The 14,586-nt window shown below is 38.4% G+C and overlaps 1 protein-coding gene across 1 annotated transcript in view; it reads left to right on the forward strand.

Annotated features, from left to right (window-relative positions):
• Positions 1 to 14,586, forward strand: part of TMEM131 (transmembrane protein 131) — a 237,800-nt gene that overhangs the window by 191,412 nt on the left and 31,802 nt on the right. Inside the window, 9 exon segments of the mRNA XM_043603229.1 lie at positions 1,829 to 1,967; positions 2,083 to 2,192; positions 2,660 to 2,726; positions 7,639 to 7,790; positions 8,391 to 8,533; positions 8,918 to 9,104; positions 10,462 to 10,647; positions 11,452 to 11,610; positions 12,030 to 12,613. Coding sequence (XP_043459164.1) covers positions 1,829 to 1,967; positions 2,083 to 2,192; positions 2,660 to 2,726; positions 7,639 to 7,790; positions 8,391 to 8,533; positions 8,918 to 9,104; positions 10,462 to 10,647; positions 11,452 to 11,610; positions 12,030 to 12,613 — 1,727 coding nt within the window.

The raw sequence follows: 14,586 nt of genomic DNA on the forward strand, positions 1-14,586 counted from the left end.
GGGCTCTGTGCTGACTGCTTAGAGCCTAGAGTCTGCTTCAGAGTCTGTGACCCTCTCTCTGCCCCTCCCCAACTTGTGTGTGTGTGCATGTATGCGTGCTCTCTCTCTCTCTCAAAAATAAATAAACTTAAAATGTTAAAAAAAAAAAAAAACTGCTATTCTCCACTTGCCTAATTTGAATCTATTTGTCACTATCAGGATATTCTCATTTATAGGTACTAAATTTTTCAAACCATTAGCAATTGAATTTAAGGCGTTCTGTTTATCTGAACTATCTGCTGTGGAAAGATTTCTTAAGGCAGACGAGAGTTAAATTTGTACTTTAAAATGGTTAAAATAAGTACAGAAAGACTTCTGATGTACTCACTCAAGAGAACACTCAATAAAATAGTTCTTCGTCCCCAACATTTCCATTACAGACATTACAATGTATAGACAGTGTCCAAATTTTAATATTATGAATACATAACTTGGAGTGCTATCGAGCAACGTCTTCCCCTCCTACCCACCAAAAGCCCTACCTTCCTCCACCTGTGCCCAACACTCCACTGCTAAAGAGCTGGGCTTTGCATCTACCCCGTACCATCACGTCCCAGGTGCACAGTGAGTGTGGCATTCTCCCCGCTCCTACCGTGTCACTGTGTATGTTACAGAGAATTTCTGTTTCTAGTCTTGTAAAGCCTGTATTCTTACCAATATAGAGTATTGGTATTCACTGGTATTGTGGGTTAAAGTAGGCTTCAGTGTTTGGGCCCAGGGACCTTAGCCCCATGTGTAATATTGTTTCCTTAGGAAATGTGTTCTTGGTCTCTAAACAGCTGGTTCTTGAACAGTCATAAGTAGGGAAATACTCAGATGACGTCCTGAATATTGCTGATAACTTTACATATATCTGTATAAAGGCCCATATGTATTACCACTTCAACTAACATCTTCATTGCATGTCAGGATTTTCCTTTATTTTTTAATCCCAAAGAGGGAAAGCCATATGCCAAGCAATGTACTGCCATCCCATAGGTTGTCCTGATGAATATTCATCAGCAGCCTGCTGTTGGTGTCTAGATCTTTCCACTAGGCATGCAGGATCCTTTAGGATCCCCTTAACACCATATGTTATCTGTGTATACCTGCCTTGTCCTTTACATATTTGGTACAAAAAACAACACAGGTGATCAGTGATAGAGACTTTGGCAGCTCTTTGTGCCAAAACAGAGACATCTTCATACGTGTCTATTAAAAGTGTAGTAAAATATCAGAGCAAATAAAACTGTGTTTAAGAATATAATAATACGGGGTGCCTGGGTGGCGCAGTCGGTTAAGCGTCCGACTTCAGCCAGGTCACGATCTCGCGGTCCGTGAGTTCGAGCCCCATGTCAGGCTCTGGGCTATGGCCCAGAGCCTGGAGCCTGTTTCCGATTCTGTGTCTCCCTCTCTCTCTGCCCCTCCCCCGTTCATGCTCTGTCTCTCTCTGTCCCAAAAATAAATAAACGTTGAAAAAAAAAAAAAAGAATATAATAATAGATGGTATTCAGAAAATTCAAATATTTTATTTTGATATAGTGACTTATAGGGGTGCCTGGGTGGCTTAGTCGGTTAAGCATCTGACTTCAGCTCAGGTCATGATCTCACTGTGAATTCAAGCCCCGCATCAGGCTCTGTGCTGACAGCTCAGAGCCTGGGACCTGCTTTGAATTCTGTGTCTCCCTCTCTCTCTGCCTCTTGCTCTGCCACTCCCTAACTCGCTCTGTCTCTCTCTTTCAAAAATAAATAAACATTTGAAAAAAAAAATTTTAATGATATAGTGACTTACAAATTATTTTTTTTCTAGATTGAGCGCTTTATTTGAAGTAAATACAGACCTTCAAAAAAATATACTGTCAAAAATCACTGCTGAGCTCTCTTGGCCTTCTATAATTAGCTCCCCCCGGCACTTGAAATTTCCACTTACTAATACAAACTGCTCCTCAGTAAGTATTCAGAATGACCTTGGTTTTGGGAAATATATAATAGGGTTATAAAGTATCTACCCTTAACTTTTAACTGTGGAAACCTCTCATTTACTGTTTTGTTACTTTGTTTAAGGAAGAAGAGATTACTTTAGAAAATCCTGCAGATGTTCCTGTCTATATACAATTTATTCCTCTAGCTTTATATTCTAATCCTTCAGTCTTTGTAGATAAGTTAATATCAAGGTAAGCATTGCTTTAAATAATCAAAATGTTCCATATTAGCATTGATTATTATTTTATACATTTAAAACTTTATTGCAGCTTATACAGTAATAGAATTGGCTTAGAGAAATTCTAGATCTGTAAAATTGGAAGGAAGTACTGGGGAGAGATATAGCTATATCTAAGTATTTAAGTATCTAGAAAAGTTTTCAGCTTAAGATAAGAAAAAGTAATGTTGAACTCCTTTCTAAAAAATTATAAAGAGAAAGCAAGTGGAACCTTTCAAATGTTTTAGTTTTTAAAAAATGAGCAAAATATTAACAATAAGTTGTGGCCTTTAATTTTTGGAAAGCCATTAATGTAATACTGACCTCAAAATCAGCCAGAAGGTAATTTGCAAATAAAATACAAACTTAATAATTACTCTTTACCCCCTAATTAATTATGATGCTGTTTATGAAGAAATATATGTACATTTTTTATTTTAGGTTTAACTTGAGTAAGGTTGCAAAGATAGATTTAAGAACACTAGAATTCCAAGTCTTCAGAAACACTGTAAGTATGTAAACTTCATACTAATTCCAAAGAAATAACTATGATATGATCAGAGCAAATTTGGAAGAAAACTACTGACTACCCTGAAATTTGACTGAAGGGCAGGTTACTAAAGAAGTCAAAGCAGTCCAGTAATCATTTTAGAGGCAAAAAACCAGGAGAAATGGATGGGATTTAGAACATGAGGCACACAGGGTAGAAGGTTCCTGTTTGCAGGCATTATAAGCTCATGAAGTTTTATAATAATGACAACCAGAAACCCTGAGGATATATAAATGTGGTATAAACTAACATAATTTATTTTTATTAAACCTCAAAATAATCAGCTCAGTCATTTAAAATTTTATTTTGGTTACTTCCTAATAAAATTGTAAGCTCAATGAATGTCAAACCCATGGTTGTTGAACAGATTAAACAAATTCACTTGGGAAGCCCTTCAGTTGGTTCCTTGATATGTAGGAAGACCATGGTGAGTGTTGACTGGATAAGACAATCTGTGGCTCAGTAGGCCAGGAAAGAAAAGCAGTGGAAAGTGTTTTTAGTATTTGGGGGCTATGTTGAAGAACCTTTCCCAGTTTTTCATGAGCATCTAGTATGTGTGAGCATGTGCCAGAGACATTCACACTTATAATTTCACATAGTCATTATAGTAGCCAAGCTGAGCAATTACTAGTAACCCAGGAGGTATTTCCCTTGTTCACTTGGCAGGAAAAAGAAGTCTCAGGAAAAGAAAGCAACTTACCCAAGTTCATACCCGTGATAACTGGCAGGGCCAAATTCAAGTCTAGTTCTCTCAGATCCCAGAGCCCTTGCCCATACTCATGCCACATGGTCATTGCTGATTCACTAATTAGCCCGTTAAACCAGATATTTTATAGTTCTTGAAATATGTGTGTGCTTTCCCATAGTTTTATGTTTTATTCTCTAAAGCATATGTTAGCTAAACCTTTGTAGAATAGTTTTTATATAGTCTTTAAGTCAATTTTGTATAGGAAAGTAATTCTCAATATGTCTTTCTTCTGCCAAATAATAGAACACTAGACTGAAATTTAGGCAATCATATATTCTAGTCTCATGCCCTTCTCTTGGAATCTTTTTGTAATCTGTTTTTTACATACGTAGAGTGACAACCTAATAATAAGCTCAAGGTTATCTAGATTCCAAATAATTAGAAATCTCAGTAACCAGAAATTCCTTTCATTCTGCTTTGATAAGGATGGAAATACACATAAGAAGTAAATGAGCTAATTTTTACCTTTTTTTCTTATTGAATACAAGTTCTTTTGTGTTATTTGCAAGATATAAAACACTGAAGTGTAGGCACTGTGAGAAGGAGGAAGACAAATAAGAATACTCTAGACTTCAGAAATTTATTATAAATGTGAAGTTCTAGGTCTTAGGGTGAACTTACGATAAATTCTATCACAGTTCTCTATAGTGCTGATAAAACTGTGGTTCTCAAAGTATTGGGTCTCCTTTATAGTCTTAAAATTATTCAGGACTCCAAAGAGATTTTTTTGTTTATGTGGGTTATATCTATCCATATTTAGCATAATAAAAATTAAAACTGAGAGATTTTTTATACAAAAGGCCAAAGATTGGGGTGCCTGGGTAGCTCAGGCAGTTGAACATCTGACTCTTGATTTCTGCTCAGGTTATGATCCCAGGGTCATGGGATCAAGCCCTGCATCCAGCTCTGTGCTGAGCATGAAGCCTGCTTCAGATTCTCAGTCTCTCTCCCTCTGCCCCTACCCCCACCTTGTATGTGTATGCTCTCGCTCTCTCTCTCGCTCTCTCTCTCTCTCCCTCTCTCTCAAATTAAAAAAAGGAGTATCTTAATTGCCTTTTTAATTAATTCTAACTCCATGCATCAGTCATTCAGAAAATATTGGTTCATCTAGATATGCAGAGCTTCCAAATGTTGACATGATTCACTCTATAAAATTTAAAAAAAATAATATTCATTAATACAACTACCAGTCTCATCAGGGAATTCTTTAACTATTGGGAGGCTGTGAAGTTCACAGGGGGTGGATTCAAGTTTCCCATAATTCTAAATTTTCTCACTCGAATTTTATCATTGGCAGCAAATACGTCAGTTGTTGGTCCTTGATTGCATAGATGCACTTCATTTTTGTGAATTTGTCACCAAATATCAAAGTCTGAATAACCACAGATTAACTGTCAATCATTCTTCCAACTGTAAATGGTTTTCCATGAGAAAAGCAGCTAATTCTATTTGTATCTCAAATGATAGCTTCTCAAGACAACATGGTACTTCAGCAGGCAGCAGGAGTGCTATATGCATACTTCCCATTTTATCACACAATGGTAAAAATGCATGTGCCCAAAGACTGAGATTTATTAAGATTAATATCATTACCATAGTAAGTTATTAGTAATAACTAAGTTATTAACTAAGTTATAACTAAGTTATAACTAAGTATAACTAATACTAAGTTATTAGTAATAACTTTTTTTTAACTACAGGGACATGGCAGTGAAGAATACAGTAGCTACTAAGGAAGTTAGATACCACTGCCTTTCCTTTAAGCTGAAGCATCAGCAGTTTTACCCACCATTGATTTTGCTGACCATTGGTGCAAATGTCGACACAGTGGAAAAGGCAAATAGCATCTGTCAGTGTTATGAAAATAGTTTTGACACCATGGATACACTGAAAAGATTGAGATCCCCAGGGGTCCCATGGGTCACTCTTTAGAGAGCCACTACTGCAAAATTACTGAGAATTATTGAGGCCTTAATGATATCCCTGAGGCATCACAACATCCTCAAATGTTTGCCAAATCATCAGAGTTTAAATTAGCTAGTGTTTATTGGTAAGATATGCATAGTATATAATGTGTCCATCAATTACTCAGAATAGTTTACTTAACAAAGAACTTATTTACCAACCATTTTGGAGCAGTCAGGATATTCCGTTGTCCCGGTAGATGTTGACAGAGAAGAATGTTAGATGCAGAAAAAAGTTTGTGCCTCAGAATCAAGAGTTAAAAAGTAAGGGCGTCAGTAAGTCTATTGACTAGAAATAATGTTTGTAGAATCATGCTAACACAGGTAGGTAGATCTATGTTTGAAACCTAACTATGCCAAGTGGAGTAGAAAGTCGTGCAAACCTCACTCCCCTTCCACATGTTAGCAGAGCCATGATGAGCCATGGACGTTTATAGTCAAGTGTTGCCAGAGCACCTGGGTGGCTCAGGTTGAGCATCTGAGTCTTGATTTTGGCTCAGGTTATGATCCCAGGGTCGTGGGATTGAGTGTGAGTGCTGAGCATGGAGCCTGCTTAGGCTTCTCTCTCTCTCCCTCTGCCCCTCTCCCTTCATGCTCACGTGCTCTCTCTCTCTCTCTCTCTCTAAAATAAAATATAGCCAAGTGATGCCAACCCTTCCCCCAAAAATGGTTAAACAATGTTACTTAAAAATTAGAATAGTTGGAAAAAAAATTAGAATAGTTGGGGTGCCTGGGTGGCACAGTTGGTTCAGTGTCCTGACTCTTGACATCAGTTCAGGTTATGATCTCATGGTTGGTAGGATCAAGCCCTGAGTCAGGCTTCGAGCTAACAGCCCAGAGCCTGTTTGGGATTCTCTCTCCCCCTCTGCCCCTTTCCCCTTCCCCCATCTCTCAAACATTTTTTAAAAATCATAACAATATATCCTTATTTTTTTTTTTAAATACAAAATGAATATCTAAATCTTATCAGTAGGAGTGCCTGGGTGACTCAGTCAGTTAAGTGTTGGACTTCAGCTCAGGTCATGATCTCACGGTTCATGAGTTCAAGCCCTGCATCTGGCCCTCTGCTGTCAGCACAGAGCCTGCTTCGGATCCTCTGTCTCCCTCTTTCTGTTCCTCCCCTGCTTATTCATATTCTCTCTCTCTCTCTCTCTCTCTCTCTCTCTCTCTCTCTCTCTGTCAAAAATAAACCTGTAAGGTTTATTAACAATATATCCTTATGTTTTTTTAAATACAAAATGAGTATTTAAACCTTATCAGTAGGAGTGCCTGAGTGGCTCAGTCAGCTAAGCATCCGACTTCAGCTCAGGTCATGATCTCACTGTTCCAAGTTCAAGCCCCATATCGGGCTCTGTGCTGACAGCTCAGAGCCCGGAGTCTGCTTCTGATTCTGTGTCTCCCTCTCTCTCTGCCCCTCCCCCACTCTCTTTCTGTCTCTCAAAAATGAATAAATGTTAAAAAGAAATTTTAAAAAAATAAAATAAGTAAACATTAAAAAAAATAAGTTTTATCAGTAACAAGCTGTCAAGAAGTCCTATTTTGGTTATTAAACTATTTAATCTTTCAGTCATCAAGTGTTAATGAAACAGTAATTATATGCTGAGCTCTCAAAATAAAATTCAAAGATAGATTGATATTGAGTTAGAAATATTTTTACAAATAAAATCTGATGCAACCTGAAGACCCTTTGGCTGATACCCACCAGAGGGGGAAGGAGCAGGAAAGCAGTGTGAAAGTGAGAACAGCATCCACGAGACTTAAGGCTGCTGGGAGCTGGGTACACGGCTGTTTGCTTTGTGCTAAGACATTGAGCTACAGTTCTTAAGTTTGTGTCCTTTTATGTATGTGTATTACATTTCAAAAAATTTTTAAGTTAAAAATAAAAAGATCTGTATACAAAAACAAATGCCTAACAAATATGAGGACTTTGGTCACTTGGGGTTCAAAGCCCTCTTGGGGACTTAATGCACAGTAGTAAGGGTCATCACTGGTTGCCCAGTTCTGCTTGTAAACTGACCAGTATCTAAATCATGAGGAATAAAATTGTTCACATATTTAATCTATTCAAGAAACTCATACTGGGCTGTGGATGGCGTAAAGGAAAAGTCTTTCCAGAGAATATAGTAATAACTTCTGTTTATTTACCCAATGATTCAAGGCTCATCCACTGCAGAGTTCAACAGGATTTACAGAAGGCCTGTCTCGACATTTAATTTTAAACCTAATTTTAAAACCTGGAGAAAAGAAATCTGTCAAAGTAAAGTTTACTCCAATTCACAACAGAACTGTTTCTTCACTAATCATAATCAGGTATGCATTATGATTTAAGTGTGGGTCAGTTTTTAGTACTTATACAGAAGTCCTTACTTGATTTTTAATTTGGGTTTACGTGTCTAATTTATTAAATAGGGTATTCACTTTGTCTAAAACATGCACCCATCACACCACACCGGATGAAATGTACCTCTATGATTATGTTTATAACTTGAAAACCTGAAAAAATATTCTTACTGTACCATGTGTGACTCTTAAAACTGAAAAACTCTTCTCTCTGTGTAGATTTTTAAATTCTTAGAGGATAAATGTTTCAGTCTCAAATTTAGTGTATTCAGGGGTGCCTTGGTGGCTCAGTGGGTTAAGCATCCGATTTCAGCTCAGGTCATCTCACCGTCCGTGAGTTCACATTCCTTGTCAGGCTCTGTGCTGACAGGCATGGAGCCTGCTTCAGATTCTGTGTCTCCCTCTCTCTCTGCCCCTCCCCAGCTCGCGCTTGCTCTCTCTCTCTTGCTCTCTCTCTCCCCCTCAAAAATAAATAAATAGTAAAAAAAAAAAAAAAAATGAGTGTATTCGTTTTTACATTTCTATTATACAAATTTAGTGGGAGAAAATTCTATAATTCTTCTTGCACAGAAATAACCTGACCGTGGTGGATGCTGTGATGGTCCAAGGACAAGGAACAACTGAGAACTTGAGAGTAGCAGGCAAACTTCCAGGTCCAGGGAGTTCCTTACGCTTTAAAATCACAGAAGCATTATTGAAAGACTGTACAGATAGTAAGTATTCCTAACAGTTCCAAGGGCACAACTTCAGTATTTGATTCCAACAATAAATAATTCCCCAAAAAAGAACAGTATTTCTATACATGCACCTGTATATATTAGTGATGAATACTTAAGATTTTTAATGAAATACTCTGACTTGCTTTCAGGGCAGTATTCATTGCATGTCTTAGGTGGTTTACTCTGAGTATGGAAAGTAAAGCATAATTAAACTTTTGCTGTCTAAAATGACACAGTAAAGTGGAGTACTTCTGATGAAAGCTGGGTACCAGCTGATCTCTTTGGCATGAGTAGGTGGTTCATAATGTCTGGCATATATTCATTGAATCTGGAGTGCATGCAAGATTTATATTCACTCTTGATTTTTTTTTCCTTTAGATTTAAAACTAAGAGAACCAAATTTCACATTGAAAAGAACATTTAAAGTAGAGAATACAGGACAACTTCAGATTCACATAGAAACCATTGAAGTCAGTGGGTACTCATGTGAGGGATATGGCTTTAAAGTTGTTAATTGTCAAGAGTTTGCACTAAGCGCCAACGCCTCTAAAGACATAATCATATTGTAAGTATTTTCTTCTGAGGTGTAATGAATCACTAGCTTCTCATCAACCTCAAATAATACAATTGCTTAAACTCCGTGCAAAGATACGTTTTCGTACAACAAAAGGTATTTTATCCACAAATGTAGTTTATTTGATTTCTTTTTTCCACTTAATCGTTGGTTATTTCTTCATTGTTTTCAAAATTGTGAAACTTCCTCTGTATCAGAAGTGGATCAGATAATCTTAGAAACTGGTTTTGGGGCGCCTGGGTGGCGCAGTCGGTTAAGCGTCCGACTTCAGCCAGGTCACGATCTCGCGGTCCGTGAGTTCGAGCCCCGCGTCGGGCTCTGGGCTGATGGCTCGGAGCCTGGAGCCTGTTTCCGATTCTGTGTCTCCCTCTCTCTCTGCCCCTCCCCCGTTCATGCTCTGTCTCTCTCTGTCCCAAAAATAAATAAACGTTGAAAAAAAAATTTAAAAAAAAAAAAAAAAAAAAAAAAAAAAAAAAAAAGAAACTGGTTTCAAAATTATGTTCAGGGTTGTGTTAAAGTGTAACATGTCGGTAGGAAATTGACTATAAATTCAGTCTCAGCAACAGACCAGTTCCTTGTATCACATACGTGCACTTTTCTGTGTGTGCAGTGTAGGAGTGTGTAATATTTGGGTCAGAAGATAATTTTTTTTGCCTGTATTAGTAATAGCTGCAGCCTATTTTAATATTAATTGACAACTTGTTAGATTATAGAGTTTATGTAATAAAATGTGACCTCTGTCCCCTTAATTGAGTGATAATTTCATGGTGTTCAATGGACGTTGACTCAGTACATAGTGATATTACTCAGGTAAGGTATAATGCTTGGTACCTAAAGGTACAGTGAAGAATAAGACACCTTTCCTCAAGGTATAGATGATCTGGTTGGGGAGATACAGTTAACAAAAAGTAAAAAATGAAATAATTGGGGCAGAAAGAAGTACTGCAGGAGGTAGGACAAGGGCTAGGATGGTTTTGGGTTTTTTGGGTGTTTTTTTTTTTTCAAAGGTGTTATTGGAACTATATTCTGGGAGAAGAGGGTAGATTCAGATAAAGGAGAAAAGAAGGGGGAGGGAGAGAAGCTCAGAGAACACTTCCTGAATTAATAATTATGCAAAGCTGCGTTATTCTTTTTCATGTAATTTCTTCAGTTATCCACAGAATATAGCTGTATTTGTCATTAACCTCATGGAATAATGCTTTCTCCATCTTAAAATGAGGAAGTGGCACAGAACTATCAAACTCTCAAATTCTCTGTTAGGCTTCAAAGGTGTGTGAGACTGGTGTTATATGTAAACTGCTCTGGTATATTTTTAAAACTTAGTCTGACTGCTACCATTCTGTTTTAGGTTTACTCCTGATTTCACAGCTTCTAGAGTTATTCGTGAACTGAAGTTTATAACAACCAGTGGCTCTGAATTTGTATTTGTATTGAACGCATCCCTTCCATACCATATGTTAGCAACCTGTGCAGAAGCCCTACCCAGACCCAACTGGGAGCTGGCTCTGTACATCATCATCTCAGGAATAATGAGGTACTTGTGTCTTTTTTTGAGGTTGGTATTCAGGCGTCACTTGACACTGTTCATCACATGCTCACTGTATGCCACTCTTCTGAGTGCTGGGAATCTGTCAGTGAACAGAACAGATCTTTCTGCCTCAGTCAAACCTGCGCACACTAGTGGGAGCAGTCAGAACTAACCCTGCTTGGGTGGCATATACAGTAAAGACATATCTTCTTCCCTTAAAATTTGTTACACAAATTAAGTACATGTTAATTTCTTAAAGGGAAAAAACCATTTATAATTTACCAGGTACAGTTACTTCATTTCAGCATATGTAACTTAATCAACATTATAGAATATTTTTTTTGAAACAGACCCAAGCAACATGAAACATGAGAAATACTTTTTAAATCCTCAGCAACCGTATTTTTTTTTTCAGTCTGTTTATGTGTTTGGAGGGTCAGATACACTTGCCTCTAAATTTACATGGTTACCCCACACATCCTTTAAGGGAAAAGAGTTGGTAGAGAGTTAAAACTGCAAGACAGTTTACCTTCTTGGTAAAAGGAAAAGTGTCCTCCAAGTGTCTGTTCTGATACAAATAATTATTTTCTTTATAGAAGTCTCCATGTAAGTTGGCATTCTGTAAAAACAAGTGTGTAGACTTTTATCCATAGTGCTTTGTTTTTGTCCAGTCCAATGAAAACTGTCACCAGCATCTCTGTTTTTTATATCCTTGTGTACTTTACCAAGAAACTCTGCCTTTAATATTAAATTTTGTTACTGTTGCACTAACAAATGAATCCCGCTGCTCCGCCTTCTGTACCCCTACAGTGCTCTGTTTCTCTTGGTAATTGGAACAGCCTATTTAGAAGCTCAAGGAATTTGGGAGCCATTTCGAAGGCGACTATCCTTTGAGGCCTCGAACCCACCCTTTGATGTGGGAAGACCATTTGATCTCAGGAGAATCGTTGGTATTTCGTCTGAAGGAAAGTATGTTCACATGCTGGAAATAAATTTTCTAGTATACATAGATTTGACTGATGTAATTCAAAGAAAAAATAAGTTTTTCTTTTCATCTTTGCTCAAGGGAGAAAAAGTTTTAATTCTAATTACTTAATAATCTCCTGTATATATAGCTGTCTTCGCTACTAAGAACTCAACAGCAAATCCCATGTTTTTGTTATGTTGGTGAGGGTTAAAATATTCATAATAAGATCACTGACTTGGTTCCTAAATTTTCAGAGAATAGACCCTATAAAATTGTGGAAAGTATCCCTATGTCTTGCTGGGGTTTTTTCCTTAGAGTAGCTTGTATTTTTCTCTTGGGGCTGTACTGATGAAATAAAAATTTTTTAATCTTAGATTTTGTAGGTTGCTATTTACTGATCTACAGTTGGTCCTTTTTTCAGCTTGAACACACTCAGCTGTGACCCCGGTCACAGTAGGGGGTTCTGTGGAGCAGGCGGCTCGTCATCCCGGCCCAGTGCAGGGAGTCACAAGCAGTGTGGCCCACCGGTCCACCCACACAGCAGTCACAGCAATAGAAACTCAGCTGACGTGGAAAACGTCAGAGCCAAAAACAGCTCAAGCACTTCTAGCAGGACTTCTGCACAATCTGCTAGTAAAGCAAGCCCCCTTGTCTTAGATTCAAATGCAGTGGCCCAAGGTCACACAGCAGGCAGAAAGTCCAAAGGGGCAAAACAGAGCCAGCACAGCAGTCAGCACCATGCCCACAGCCCACTGGAGCGGCACTCTCCACCTCCACCGCCACCACCAGTGCCTCAGCACCAGGAACCGCAGCTGGAAAGGCTGTCACCCGCCCCCCTCTCGCACCCTTCCCACCCAGAACGTGCCAGCAGCACAAGGCACAGCTCAGAGGACTCAGACATCACCAGTCTCATAGAAGCCATGGACAAAGACTTCGACCACCATGATTCCCCACCCCTAGAAGTGTTTACAGAGCAGCCGCCATCACCACTGTCCAAAAGCAAAGGTAATCATCCGCTCTTACTGTCAGAAAAGCATGGTATATGAAGGGAAAGCCAGTGCATAATTAAGGAGCTGTTGCGATCATAGTTGTGATAAACAGCTAATTTGGTAAGTATTCTTGTGGTTCAAATTTACCTCCAGTTTGGACTGAAACTTTTCTGTATCAGATGTAAATAGACAGGGACCCATTTATCATAAAAGATATTTGTACTTCTTAGGTACTTACCAAACTCAGAAACTTATTGGACAACTGTTTCCATTTTCAACTATTTGTGTTTGTTGTCTTGTGATAGGTTGAGCTTTCTTTTTTTAATCATTAAAATAATTTTTATACAGTGGTAAAATGGAGGTCATCTCTGCCTTTTAACTCGAAAATAACATTTCCACAGAACCTGTACTTTAGAGCAGGGGTTGGCAAACTACAGCCAGTGGGCCAAATCACCACCTGTTTTTATAAATAAAGCTTTATTGGGACAAGCCATGCTCATTCATTTACATATTGTCTATGTCTACTTTCATGCTACAACAGCAAAGTTGAGTAGCTGCAAAAGACCGTAAGGTCCACAAACCTGAAAATATTTACTATCTAGCTCTTTACAAAAAAAGTTTGCTGATCCCTGCTTTGGAGTTCTGTATGCTGTGTTAGTTACCTATTTCTCAGTAACAAATCACCTGAAAACTTCGTCACTTAAACGCCAACCTCTACTGTCTCAGAGTTTCTGTGGGTCAGGCATCTGTGTGCCGCTTACTTAGCTGGGTTCTCCAGCTCATGAGACTGCAGTCAAGGTGTTGCCTGGGGGTGAAGTCATCTTAAGGTTCAAATGAAGGTGGATCTGCTTCCAAGCTCACTCAGGTGGTTGATGGTAGGATTCAGTTCTTCGTGGCCTGTTGGACTGAGGATCTCAGTTGCTTGCTGGCTGTGGCCAGCAGCCTCTCATGGGTCCTTTCCATAGAGCAATTCAAAGCAGTTAGCTTCACCAGAGCAAGGAAGCTAGAAGGCAAGAGAGGGCAGAAATCAGAGTCTCTTACAACCTAATCTTGGAAGTGACATCCCATAACTTTTGCAGTGTTCTGCTCATTAGGAATATGGTGTGGCCCATACTCCAGGAGAGAGAACTCCATAGAGCATAAACACCAGGAGGGTGGAGCTCACTGGGATTCACCTTAGACATTACATACCACACATACACAGTGGCAGCCCATTTGGTAACTTCCAAAATCAAAATATAAAAACCAGTAAACCAGTAAAAGCCAATTAATCCTTTTACAGCCTGAACGTTTTGCATCTTCCTCTCTCTCCTGTGGCAGCCCTGCTAAAACACGTTATTGCAAGCCTGTTTCGATATCTTCCTCACTGGTGCACCAAGGAGGTTTTTGCCTTTGGTTTATACAGGGAATGGGGAACTTGGCAGCACTGAAAGGCCAAAAGCAATCCAGTGTCCCAGAGTCCAGGACTTTTCTATTAGATAATTTCCTGGTCCCAGTGATACAAAAACTAGTTACCTAGCATCCTCTTAGAATTACATGTATTTGGATTTGCAAAATAGTAAAATATCTTGAATATTACTTAACTTTTTCCAGAGAAGTATATTTTTTGTTAACTCATTATTAATAGAGCTTACTTATTTTAGGGAAATTTTTATAGTAATATTAAATGAATGTTTAAGTTCCTTTTTTAATTAGGTCGAGTTACATAATATGTTTTCCCCATATTGAGGACATGAATAAAATGAATGTAGATGATCCTTTCTTACCAGAAAGAAAGAATTTGTCAGTCAAACTGCATAACTCATCGCTGTGTCTAAGATAGTCCTCCAATATCAGTGTGATAGGCCCATTTTTATTTTCAGGGCCATTCACCTAGAACGTAAATTTTAAAATTAAAAAATGGGGGCACCTGGGTGGTTCAGTCGGTTAAGCAACCGACTTCGGCTCAGGTCATGATCTCACAGTTTGTGAGTTCAAGTCCCTCATCAG

Source organism: Prionailurus bengalensis, chromosome A3, assembly GCF_016509475.1.
Source record: "Prionailurus bengalensis isolate Pbe53 chromosome A3, Fcat_Pben_1.1_paternal_pri, whole genome shotgun sequence".
In the NCBI taxonomy this organism is placed as follows: domain Eukaryota; kingdom Metazoa; phylum Chordata; class Mammalia; order Carnivora; family Felidae; genus Prionailurus; species Prionailurus bengalensis.